Raw genomic sequence first — 13,170 nt, 5'->3', positions numbered from 1 at the left:
TAGCGTAGGCTGCAACCTCCCGCCCTTAGGAAATCCCAGAATCGAAAATATTTTTCCTGCATTCCTGACAGATTTCTTTGCTCGTCTTTGAATCATAAGACTAACAGTATCTGACTTAAATTGTGCACAGATCTGGAGCGGCCGTATCAGTCTGTTCCACAGGGTCAACCCCCTCTAGGAAGCCCAAAAGTCTCCGCGGTACTCAGTGAAAGGAGGAGGGCATCTCAGACTATCCCTCCGGACACTTCTGGTTATATATATCTATCTATATATACCTGAGTTACATATCCTACCCATCTTCGATCACTCACCACGCCCAATACTAATAATGATCGGGAATTTCAGGATATTGTGACTATAAAGAGTCACAATCACTGGTCAATCCGGGGTGCCCGTCCCTTATGAGGTACGGTTCGAGCACTGGGCCCCCAACGGGACTACACCTCTATATGATTCCACCCATGAATCACCCCACCAGGGGACAAACCTCAGATCCTCTTTGCAGCAACAAGCACAGGAAAACCACACCAACGGTCAGTCTGAACAGTAACTTACCGTGGTTGTCGTGGGGGGGGTGATCAGTCCCAATTTTCCAGCACCTGTGTCCGCTCCGAGGGTCCTTTGTGTTGTCCTCCGGGGGGCAGAGGCGTCCCTGTTCGGGGGCCCCACGTTGGGCACCACTGTCGAGGTTGCTATTTTGGGTGGGCTAAATTAACCCTTCACGGTTGAGCCAGTGATTTCCAAATTATTCCAGTGTTGCTAGCAACTCAAATGACCACACAGAGACGGGGGTCTCTGTACGGGAGGATCAAGACAGATCACTTTAAGCCCCTTTATTTTAGTCACATCTTTTATAATCTTTTGCTTAATTATGCAAGGTTCTCAAGTACCAATAGCATCATTTCACTTTGTAAGCCAATAATATTGCAAGAAAACCGGAAACTACATATATGTCCGTATCCAAATAGAAAGTAGTATAATGGCATATTCTTCAGAGTTTTACACTCCCGCCTCCCTTATCTTTGCACCTGATGAGAACAGTCTGGTTTCATGACAGCCCATGCCAATTACAAAAATTTATCTTACAGCAACAAAAATGAAGAAACGAAACCTTCAGAGAATGGACAAAACGAAACTTCAGCTCTGATTTTAGTATTAACCCTTTACACACATTGCAGCTTGCACTACTTTGATACTCCTATTATAAGTCAATGGTTGTGATCAGTTTTTCACACCTACAGATTACCGTCTGTCATGCAGTTTTTACAAAACCATTGCAATTATTAAAATAGGAAACTGTATTTGGACTTCTAATATTTTCTATTTTGATGTAAAAAATCAGATGCCATGCAGAAGTAAAAAACAAGACCTATGGATGACAATGCATTTGCCATCCATCTGTCTTTCTGCAGGAACAATTGCTGCTTTTGCATTAGAACCTGTCCCATTGCTAAGTGGCACTGCGCTTGCACACGTACCAAACAGTGTTACCTGGGATAGACTCCCAACATATATTTTCCCATTTGCCCCATTCACCGGACTGAGGACAACACTGTTCTTTTGGTCTCCATCTGGCTGTGTCTAGCAGCACAGGAAAGCTTTGCATGTTCCTTACAGGCAGTCATTACAAAAAAATTAGCATTATACATTTTTGGCATTGTCCCTATGGTGAAGAGCGGTGTAGACATAAATCCTGACAATGGCGACTGAATTTCCAAGCTGGTTGTGGTCTCTGCACCACAATGCCTTTCGGTGTTGCTGATCTTGTCAGAGCATAGTTTTTGTTTTTTTTTCCTTTTGTTGATCTGGGCATTTCACTCTGATTTATTTATTTTTTGTACTCCTTTTATGGCCTCTTTTACTTGCAGTGACACCTCTTTGGACTGGCCATGCACATTCGGTAACCATCGACTGACGACTTTCATTCAGCCAACAGTACTACCAATACAAGTCCCTTATTCACAGCCGTGATCAGCCGGCCGAGCCTTCATCAGCCTTCAGTAGGGAAAGCAGCTTATCTCCCAGAGAGCAAAAGGGTCATGATCTGTCAGTAAAGAATCTGAAGTCCCCCATGCACATTAGGTGGTTGGAGGGACTTGAGGTTGAACAGCTACTAATTGTAAATTGGAATATGCTGCCAACTGTTTGCCATGAAATGTCAGATTGCGTCAGTCCTTGAAAAACCTTATTGGGCAATTATTTTTAAGACTATGAAAATCGAGAGACTATGTTAAACTTAGCGATGCACCTGCGATCCCGACAACGATATGGATCGCTGGTGCATCGCTAAGTGGTTGTTAGTGAGCTGCCACACAGGCAGATCTCGCCAGCGACATAGCAGAGGTCGGGGGTCGTTACTTACCTGTCAGACGAGGCGATCTTGACGTCCTCCCACACGCATCGCTCGTCGGCGCCACAGGAAGCGCCCGACGAGAAATGGTCCAGGATGTTCTCGCGCGATCAGCGATAATCAGCGGGGCAGCCGGTCGGAGGTAAGTATCACATGTAGTGATATCGCTAGCAATATCGCTGCTGCGTCACAAAATCAGCGACGTTACAGTGATATTGCTAGCGATATCGCTATGTGTAACGGGCCCTTAAGTGTTGTTCGCAATCAAATCCATTTACAGCTTGATATATTTCTCACTAAACTGTGCTCACAATTATTAGGCAATTTGTAGTTTGATTATTCTTATTATTGAACATTTACAAAGCCGTCGTCAATTCAAAAAGATTAATAAATCTGAATACTTAAAGTAAAAGTAAGGTTTGTCTTTCTTAGGAGAATATGTGTGTAGAATTATTTGGTGACTAAATGAGAAACATAATTTTTTTTTCCATCTCATTTGTTTGGTCATTATTCTCACGGAAAAAAAACAAACAGCTCAAAATGTACAAAAATTCCTTTTTTTTTTTTTTTGTCATTAAAAAAAATCAGATACTGATATAGCTGTCCTCCTTTTCAATAAGGTATAATCCTTCCATCCATGGAGTCTGTCAGTTTCTTAATCTGTTGATTATCAAATTTTTGGGCTGCACCACCCACAGGCTCCCACACACTGATCAGAGAGGTGACTGTTCTCCTTCACTGTAAATATTCTGTTTAAGTAGGGCCAAAAGTTCCCACTAGGGTTTAGGTTATGTGAGGAAGGGGCCTTGTCATTATTCTTTCATTTTTACAATCTTTATTTGCAGCCAAGCAGTGGAGACTTCGATGCATGTGAAGGCATGTTGTCCTGCATAAAATAATGGTTTTCTTGAAAGATATTAGACTTTTTTTTTTCCTGTATCACTGCTTGAAGAAAGTGTCTTCTTAAATCTGACAGCAGGTTTGGGAGTTTATTTTGAGTCAATCTTCAACCCAAAAAGGTCTGACTAGCTCATCTTTAATATTCCCAGCCCATAGCGGTAGCCACCTCCAGCTTACTGGTGTCTCATTGGAAGTGGAGGTCTGTGCCCAATACTGATCCAGCCATGGGCCCATCAATCGGGTCCATCAACAGTGTGCCTCATCTGTCCATAAAACAGAAAATCTGTCTTCAGATATCTCTCTGCCCTGTCTTGACATTTTCTTTTCACTTCTGTGTCTTGCTCAGTGGTGGTCGGGTGTCAACCACCTTGACCGCTGCCATGTCTCTGAGCACTGAACATCTTGTGCTTCAGGCCCTTCAGGGAGGTTGTAGATCTGGAATATGACAGCACTGAAGGAGATTGGCTTCCTGCTCACTTCACGTTTTGATTCTTCGCAAACCTTCAAATCCATTACTATCAAATGGAAAGAACAAGGTACGTCAACAAACCTGCTAAGAGAGCGCCACCCACCAAAACTCCCATACTGGGCAAGGAGGACATTAAATAGAGAGAGACGGCACAGAGACCGAAGGTAACCCTAAAGGATCTGCAGGGTTCCCAAGCAGAGACTGGAGTATCTGTCCAAGTGTCCACAATAAACTGTACACTCCATAGAGGTGGGCTTTATGAAAGAGTGGGCAGAAAAAAAGCCTTTCTTTACACACACAAATTGTGAGGCTTGTTTTGAGTTTGCCAAAAGACCCCCAAATTTATGGAGGAATGTGCTGTGGTCATATGAGACCAAAGTTGAACTTTTTTGTCACCAAGGCAAACACTATATGTCCAAATCAACACAGTTCATAACCCCAAGTACACCATCCCCACAGTGAAACATGGCGGTAGCAGAATCATGTTGTGGGGATGGAGACAGAGAAAATGGTCCAAGTCGAGGGGCAGATGGATGGTACAAAATGCAGGGATGTTCTTGAGCAAAAGCTGTTTCAATTGGTTAGAGATTTGAGACTGGGATGGAGGTTCACAGTCCAACAAAACAATGACTCAAAGCATACTGCTAAAGCAACATTCAAGTGGTTTACGAGGAAACATAAATGTTTTCGAGTGGCCTAGTCAAAGCCCAAACCTTAGAGGGAACCTGTCAGCAGGATTGTGCTCAGTAACCTACAGACAGTGTCAGGTTGGCGCCTTTATACTGATTAAAGTGATACCTTGGTTGATGAAATCCATCTTTTGGTTATTTAATCTTTTCAGTTAATGATATGCTCGTGTTTTGGGGTGGCCTGTGGGGGGTCTTCATGTGGTGCTCTGCTTAGCTATTCATCAATATGGCTTCTGACAGGTCACTGATCCCTCACTGACCTGCCCCCTAGTTTACATAATGAATATTCTATATATTGAAAAAAACACCTTCCGCAGGCAGGTGCGGCCGGCGCTATTTTGTCTTTTTACATAAATTGATGCAAACCCTCAAACTGTGAAATTCTAGGTTGTGAGGGAGAAAAACACGAAAATGCTAAGGGGGTGACTACTTTCACAAGCAACTATACATATAAAGTATAGGACTGTGCCCCTAAGATGAATAGTAAGTAGTATTGTGTTCTCTGCTCTCTACAGGTGGGATGCAGGATTACAATTATGTATGGGGAAATTGCCTGGAGGTCACATTTGAACTGTCCTGCTGCAAGTATCCGCCAGCTTCTGATCTGGCCCAAGAATGGGACAATAACAGAGAATCTCTTCTCAAGTTCATGGAAATGGTAAGTTCACGCTTTTACTTATTTAAATGTATTTTCCTTTACTCTACAATATTTCTGTGTCTACGTCTTGGTTTTGGTTACAGCCCATTTTCTTATTAGTCGTAATGGAATCTCAAGATTTTATTCTTTGCCTAACTTGTCTTTTAATGTCCCTGGATTTCTTCACAAATGTTGCTGCGATGACTTATTCATTGTAATCAAACCCCTCAACCTACTTTTTCCAATTAAAAAAAAAATATTTCTAATTTATTGACGCTTGAAGGTCTAACTTGAATCTTTTAGAAACTCCTTGCAGAGTCAGCAGCTGCAGGAGTTGGGAGCTGGCTGTTAGACACAGCCAGACTCCCCATAGAGGAGGCAGAGATGGTTTATTACTATCTGTATTCCCCATAGAGAAGGCAGAGATGGTTTATTGCTATCTCTGCATTCATGATTGCTGTATACACAGTACTGAACAAGCGCTCTGTATACACTCTAGGGAGCATTGACATCTGGTGATCACCTGGTGCTGAGAGGGAGCAGGAGTTGTTGTGTCTTAATGCAGTTAGGAGGGTAAATTTGGCCTGTAACTGGGGTGAATATGCTAGCTGCAGGTACTGAAGAAATCTGCTGTAAAAAATGTATTAAAATATCCCCAAAGGTCTTTTATGACATGGTACGGGCACTGTGTGTGGGATGAATGTAAAAATAAAGAGAAGAGAGGGAAAAATAAATGTATATGTATATTATATTGTTACTGTATATATTTTTTTCTTTTTTAAAATTAAGCCACTGTTGGTTTGAAATCTTTTCACCACTCCCACATTGAAAAAAAAAAAGGTAAAAGATATGTTAAATGTATTTTAATGGTCTTAATTTACACTTTTACTTGATATCCGCAAGAAAAGTAAATAATAAAAAAAAGATATAAAAATTAGGCCCCACATAACACATAAGAATCAGGCAAGTGATATTTGAATACCTGAATGAGAAACTTTTAAGCGCTCTTAAAGCCCCGTGTATAACAACCCCAAAAAATCCCCTATAAGGTGCCTATTTAAAACCATTTTTCTCCACCTTGTCCGTTCGGTCTGTGATATCCATTTTTGAAGTCTAAATAAATGGAAATATTGTGTTCCAGTACGGTATCCTTTTATTTGAAGAAAAATGTCCATAAAATATTTTTCATTTGCCTCTGTTTTCAGCTGATCAGGTCAGCTGTCATGTGCGGGGAAAGATTCGGGCTCCGCGTCAGTCTGCATTAAAGGCATGGACACGACCTTTGACATGCCTATGCGTCAAAGGTCATGAAAGGGGGTAAAGACTCATCCATCCAAGAATGGAACTTTGGTTTCCATTTTCCTTATGTCTTTGATCCATTATTTAATGGATTCATTTTTCATTTATTTATATATTTTTAATACTGGATCTATTACCAATGGATGGGAATAAAGCCATACACACCGTACACATTACAATAACATCAGCAGAACTCGCTATATTGACCGATAGTCTGTGTATGGTGGGGGGAGGGGTTCAAGAAGGATGTGGGCAAACCTGATTTCAGATAGCTGATTCTTTTGTTCTCAAGCTTCTGACAGGTGACTGGATGCACTTGAACTCTTGGCCGTGTATGGTGAACTCTTTTAGAGCCACTGTATGGGGGACATGGGAGTGGGCTGTTGGCTGAAAAATTGTCAACAATCTGTTGTTCGGGGCTTAACTGGTCTCATTGCGGGTCCATTCACACTCCTCAGACTACAGCTTTCACTTAAAGGGAATCTGTCACCCTTTTTGAATGATATCATTATATGATATCTCAAATTGTGTGTCACATAAGGATTCTCTTAGTACTTTTGCTTCCCCCTTACCCTGCACCTTTCATACATAAATACCTTTTTTATATCGGTTCAGATGTATGTAAACTGACGCGGTCCGATGGGCGGAGCTTATTCACCTGCTCCCCCCCCCCCCTTTCTGTCTTGCTCTACGCATTTCTTCTTGTGTAGAGCAAGACAGGGAGGGGGGGAGCAGGTGAATAAGCCCCGCCCATCGGACCGGACCGCGGCAGTTTACATACATCTGAACCGATATTAAAAAAGGTATTTATGCATGAAAGGTGCGGGGTCAGGGGGAAGCAAAAGTGCTAAGAGAATCCTTATGTGACACACAATTGAATGATATCATTATATGATATCTCAAAAAAGGGGTGACAGATTCCCTTTAAAGGATTCCCATGCATTTTTTGTATACTCTTGCCGTTTGCATTCTGTCCTTTCACAATAGACTTACTAGCCCCTGTAGGAAGTCTCGATGCCGGTAAGAAAGCATTTCCTTTAGGTCATCACTCGGGGGAAACCGGCCTCGTGTCACTCGCCTCTTCTTGTAAGTGACTTCCAGTTCTTCCTTATTTTTTAGTCTTGCAGAATGTCTGATGAAATACTGACTCTTCCTGCTATGAGTCGAGTGCCGGTGACGCCTCGTCTGCCTCTTATGTTATAATTGGCATAGTGTTAATTTGAGCCTTTTCGAGAAGGTTGGGAAAATGCATGATAATTTAGTATTAGACAGGCAGCGTACACAATAATTTTTTTGTTTATCAAAGGAAACTGCTGACCCACTAGTGAAAATTATTGCTGTGGTTGAGCGTTGGGAACCTTTGTATTCGTGATACATGGGATCCCAGAGGTTGTGCCATCACCAATCTAATTATGCATGGGTGATGCATGTTTTTGGCTGCAGTGTCCCTCAAAAGGAACAGTCTGCCTTAAGATTTTAGTCTGTGGATTTAATATAAGGGTAATTGACCCGATGTTCTTATCGGCTTTGGTTGATTTCAAAATGTCGGCATCATTCATAATGACACTAGTGAGTCTTTTTTTTTTTTTTTTTTTTAAATCCACCATATGGTTCCAGGGATAAGGGGACATTTTAGTGCTAATTTTGATTTTCTTTACGATGGAACGTGGCTCACAGTGTAATTATGCGATCATCCTAAAGACACTGCTGACCCAGAGAATCCTGAAAGCCAAGCTTTCCATAGAAGGGCGGAAAAGGTAAGTATAATCGCTCGATTGCAGGGGGCATACGTAGGATTCCGGCGCCACAACCGCACATCACATGGCACTGTGGCATGCCGTGGGAGGGAAGGTGGTGCGCAAATTAACCCTGGAGGTAGAGTTTTCTTCCAGGTACCACATGCCTCAGAGCCTGGAAGAACTAATTAACATAAAAGATTAAAAGTCTCAGCAACAAGACAGCAGCTATGAGGCATACAGGTAGGACTAATTTAACAATTCTATCACCTGTATGCCCATAATAGCTTAAAGGGAACCTGTCAGCTGGATTGTGCTCAGTAACCTATAGACAGTGTTAGGTTGGGCATGTTATGCTGATTAAAATGATACCTTGGTTGATTAAACCAAGGTTTCATGTGTTGCTCAGATTGGTTGATACCTAGTCAGAGCAACACATGAAGACCCCCCAAACAGGCTGCCCCAGAGCACAAACATATCACTAACTCAAAACTGAAAATAAAGATTAAACAGCCACAAGACGGATTTCATCAACCAAGGTAACATTGTAATCCGTATAACGGCGCTGACCTGACACTGTCTGTAGGTTTCTGAGCACGATCCTGCTGACAGGTTCCCTTTAAAAGCGTCCCAGGGGGTGATTGGTTCCCTTTAATTTAACAGGTGATTTGAGTGAAGCATTGTAGTTAGTTGTACTACATTGGATTACTATCGAGGGTTTGAAGTTAGGCTTGAGGCTGCATGGCGACTTTGATTGCGACACATGTCACATAGCCAAAGGTGGCACTCATGTTGCCAGAAATTAATGCGTGACGTGTTTCTGCAACCTTACATGTTGCGGGCGCAGTATCTTGCCTATTCCAACGTGACCACATTCATTACATTCTGTCCCTTAGCCAGGCAGCCTGTGTTGAGGCCAAAGATGACATGCAGCCTCTATCTACATTTTAAGGGTTGTTTTTTCAACTTGTCTTCAGGAGCACACTGCTCCCTTAATTGATTTTCTGTTCGGACCAGCGGCGTAGTTTTACCGCTAGCACAGACCGTGCTCTCTCCATTGCTGCAAGCAGGGGCCACTGAAGCCCACCAGCTCCAGCTTCAGAGCAGCACTCACAGGCCCTATAGCAAAGAACTTGGAAGTGCTTCACTCCTTACCTAAAGTGGCCCCTCGCTAGTAGACTGCAGAAGTAGCCAGTAACCAAAGCAATGTGCTGGAAACTTTTGACATTAAAAATCCCTCAGTTTTTGGGAACGGAGAGGATTTCTAATGATTACTAAATTGCAAAGTTGCTTGTTTTTACAAGCCATTTGCAATTTTAGTCTTTTACAAAGATGAGGCAACCCCTTAAATGCTAATGACTAAAGTACGCTGTGAGCAGTCACTCAGCCAGCAATGTATAGCGCTGAAGGCTGCAGAATTGTGAATACAGCTCTGGATTATGACAGTAGCACTCGGGATCAGTACACTACTGATAATGTGGTTACATAGAAGGTTTAGAGTAATTCTGTCTATATGAAACATAATTGTAATACAAGGATCACCGCTTTGTTGGTGGTGATGGGATAGTTGTGACATTGTATCAAATTATTTTTGTATGTTGCGGTAATATTGTGGGTCTTTTTTTTTTTTTTTTATAGGTTCACATTGGAGCTAAAGGATTTGTAAGAGACTCTGTTACTCAGAAGGGGATCGAGAATGTGACTGTATCTGTATCTGGGATTAACCATAACATTACCACTGGGGCGCTGGGAAACTTCCATAGGTTGCTCGCTCCTGGGATCTACAACATCACCGCCTCAGTCACTGGGTAAGAACACTTCTGTACTTGGAGAGCAGGTCCAAGAGCAAAGGTGTAAATGCAGCCGTATTATGGCACTAGAATTCCCAGCCTCGACTACACGATTGTTTCCTTGCTCCTTTGTGCAACTTCTATGAACCATTATTAATATTGCTTTTCCTCTGGACAAAGCAGGTCTTATATTGGCTCTCACCACCACTTTCCAAGATCTAAATAAAGAGAAATAGAGGGCACCACACAAAGGGATACACCAAAAGTCTGTAAAACAGCAAACTGTGAAATATAAAGAGAAAAGCTACAGACTTAAACGAGGATCACCTGAGTAGATAATCATAATTTTATTGGATACAAAACAGACATAACCAATTAAAAACATTTAAAAAGTCTAAAGCATGACAATGACCAAACCCTGTTTAGCCCACAATAAAGCTAAATAACTTCCCCAGAAGGCAAATATTGCACACAGGCAATTTGTGGTAGCTTATATCCTATAAGACAATACAGCATTCAATACAGTGGGTGTAAGTGTTAATGAAAATAACACAGATTGGTTGTTAAATGTGAACAAAATACAACAATTACACCTATCTGGAAATGGAACAACACTTATTCACTTGTCCCCCACATACTATTATAAACCAATGAGATGTAAAAATGAGTATTCCCAAAAGCTCAAATCACCATGTATAGAGTATAGTCAAAAAAAGAAAAGCCTGGCCTAAAAAGAGGCACTTCCTATTAATCAAAAATGCTACAAACCATAGAAGCCAACGCCTAATTTTTAATACAATAATCCAACTTTATTCAAACAAAGTATTCATTTAAAAAATTGACAATGGAGATACATGTGCAAAAAGAAACTGTTTAACACAGGTCATAAAAATACAGCATATCTCTATTCATGGTGTTTGTAAAACTCTCGCAGGGATGAAACACTATTTTAATGTGGAACAAAAAAATCACATTCCTACAACAAATATGGACTAATCCCTATTGAACACAAACACACAGGTGTCCACTCAAAAATTATTTCACTATTAATACAGCAATAATTTTGCTAAAAGATAACACACTATAAAAAATGGATTTGCAAAGTGCAAAATATGCCTAGCAGCTGAGAAGGTTTTTTCCAATTGCGATATGCTAAATTATTTTATAAAGTGCACTTATTTCAATATAAATTTCAATGGCAATAATTTTCTCATTAATCTATTAAAGTGCAATAGTGTAAGACTAAATATAGAGAAAAAATATGAACTATTCATCAATGTGCAAAGAATAGCATTTGTATGTGCAAAATGCAAAACATGCCCAGCAATTTGAAAAATAATGGAGATTCTAATATATATCGGGAATAGGAGTGGAAAAGAAGCACCAGAAGAGCTGTACCTGACCTGTGAACAGTCTTGACGCCCCGACGCGCGTTTCGCGTGTAGCTTCTTCCTTATGGGGGTGAATGTCACTAGCAGAGTATCCTGAAGGTCTATTTATAGCCCTGTCTGCATTGATGGCAGCGGCTTGTAATGGCGCTCGCTCCGCTGTGAGGGAGTGTGACGTCAGGCTGGTCGGCGTCTCACGTGACTGATCCACCCCCTGCCCGATGCGTCAGAGCAGGGGGCGGAGCCAGCCACGCTCCAGACACGTCACAGCGATGACTCACTGACCCACAGCCAGATAGAGCGCACACCGCAATTTTTTTTTTTTTTTTTTTTTTTTCAATTTCCTTGTTTCTCTCCTTCAATTTACCCTAGAACATAATTATTTCATGTTGTACGTATAATGAGGCCTGTGTCCGTGAAATGGCATCTAAAATGTGTGATTATTATACATTGTGCTCACGGCTAGTAGGTAATTGTCTTTTTGGTAATATTACTGTTTAACAACTACAGTGCTGACTGCATTCAGGAAATAAAAGTGAGGTTTTGTCTTTCTTTTCCTGTCTTAATTGTTTATTTGTGTCTGTTAACGTGAGAATAATAACCAAATGGCTCAAAATGTGCAAAAACACATCAGGTGCCAATATGGCCGGCCTTCCTTTTAATAACAGCCATAACTGCCATCCAAGAAGTCTACCAGTTTCTTAATCTGTTGATTATTGATAATCAATGTTTTGGGCAGCACCAACCACAGCCTCCCAGATACTGATCAGAGGGGTGACTGTTTTCTTTTACCATAAATCTCCCACAATTTCTCAGTAGCTCCGGTGAGGAAGGGGCCATGTCTTTATTCTTTCCTTCAAGACCTTTACTTGCAGCCGAGCGGTGGAGACTTTGATGCTGCGGTGGAGCATTGACCTGCACAAAATCATGGTTTTCTTCAAAGATGCACACTTTTTCCTATACCACTTCATGAAGGAAGTGTCTCTGAAATCTGGCAGTAGGTTTGGATATTTTGAATCCATCAAACTCCTCTTTAATAATCCCAGCCCATAGCAGTGTCCACCTTCACCTTAGCAGCATCTGAGTGGAAGTGTGTGCCTATTACTGATCCAGTCACGGGCCCATCCATCTGTTCTATCGAGAGTCACTCTCATCTCATCAGTTCAGAAAACATTTTAAAAATCTGTGTTCAGATATTTCTTGGCCCAGTCTTCACGTTTCCACTTCTGTGTCTTGCTCAGTAGTGATGGGGTTCAGACTTTTGGGCTCTGGAGGATAATGGGCTCTTGGTCGCTTCAGGTTTGATTCTTCTCACTTCTTCAGCCGTTATCTTGCGTCTGTCTTCCTCACGTTTTTGTGATCCCGTTGACTATCTGCAGCAAAACTTTTTATGGTTCTGGGATCGCCCCAATTTCTTACCAATTTTAGAAGTGCTGCATCTTCCTATGTAAGACTTGTAACAATTTCTGACTTTTCAAAGTCCGCTAAATCTCTTTTTTGGCTCATTTTGTATGAGGGAAGCAGGCTGCCTAATAATTCTGCACACCTTTATAAAGGGTGTTGTATCCTAAGGCTTCACCCCCCCCCCCCCCCCCATTACGCAAATACACATCATCTGATCTGCTTCATCCTATAAACAGTCAAGGTTATACATCGCGGAGTTAAAAAAAAAAAAAAAAAAAAAATTAAAAAAAAAATTGCATAATAATATGGTCAAAATCATTACTTAATGATTGTTCCCACAATGTAGAAACGGTATCACGGCAGAGTACATGCACTTACGTGAAATGTCACACTTTTTTTTTACTGTGGGTTTTGCCATTTACATAGTTATATAGCAAACAGAGTTCAATCTTCCAATTTTTGGCAACATATCATATACTTTGTCGCGAAGGAATCTAATATGTAAAAT

At 41.3% G+C, this 13,170-nt stretch overlaps 1 protein-coding gene across 1 annotated transcript in view; it reads left to right on the top strand.

The window, feature by feature from the left end:
• CPD (carboxypeptidase D) overlaps positions 1-13,170 on the top strand; it is a 101,949-nt gene that overhangs the window by 45,211 nt on the left and 43,568 nt on the right. The window contains exons 3-4 of the mRNA XM_073565418.1: positions 4,924-5,066; positions 9,719-9,888. Of these exons, the coding sequence (XP_073421519.1) occupies positions 4,924-5,066; positions 9,719-9,888 (313 nt within the window). The remainder of the gene's footprint in view (positions 1-4,923; positions 5,067-9,718; positions 9,889-13,170) is intronic.

The sequence above is a fragment of the Dendrobates tinctorius genome, unplaced genomic scaffold (assembly GCF_039654945.1).
Source record: "Dendrobates tinctorius isolate UK_male_01 unplaced genomic scaffold, ASM3965494v1 ptg000016l, whole genome shotgun sequence".
NCBI classification, from domain to species: domain Eukaryota; kingdom Metazoa; phylum Chordata; class Amphibia; order Anura; family Dendrobatidae; genus Dendrobates; species Dendrobates tinctorius.
Note: the sequence above shows the minus strand (reverse complement) of the source record. Positions and strands in the feature narration are given on the sequence as shown.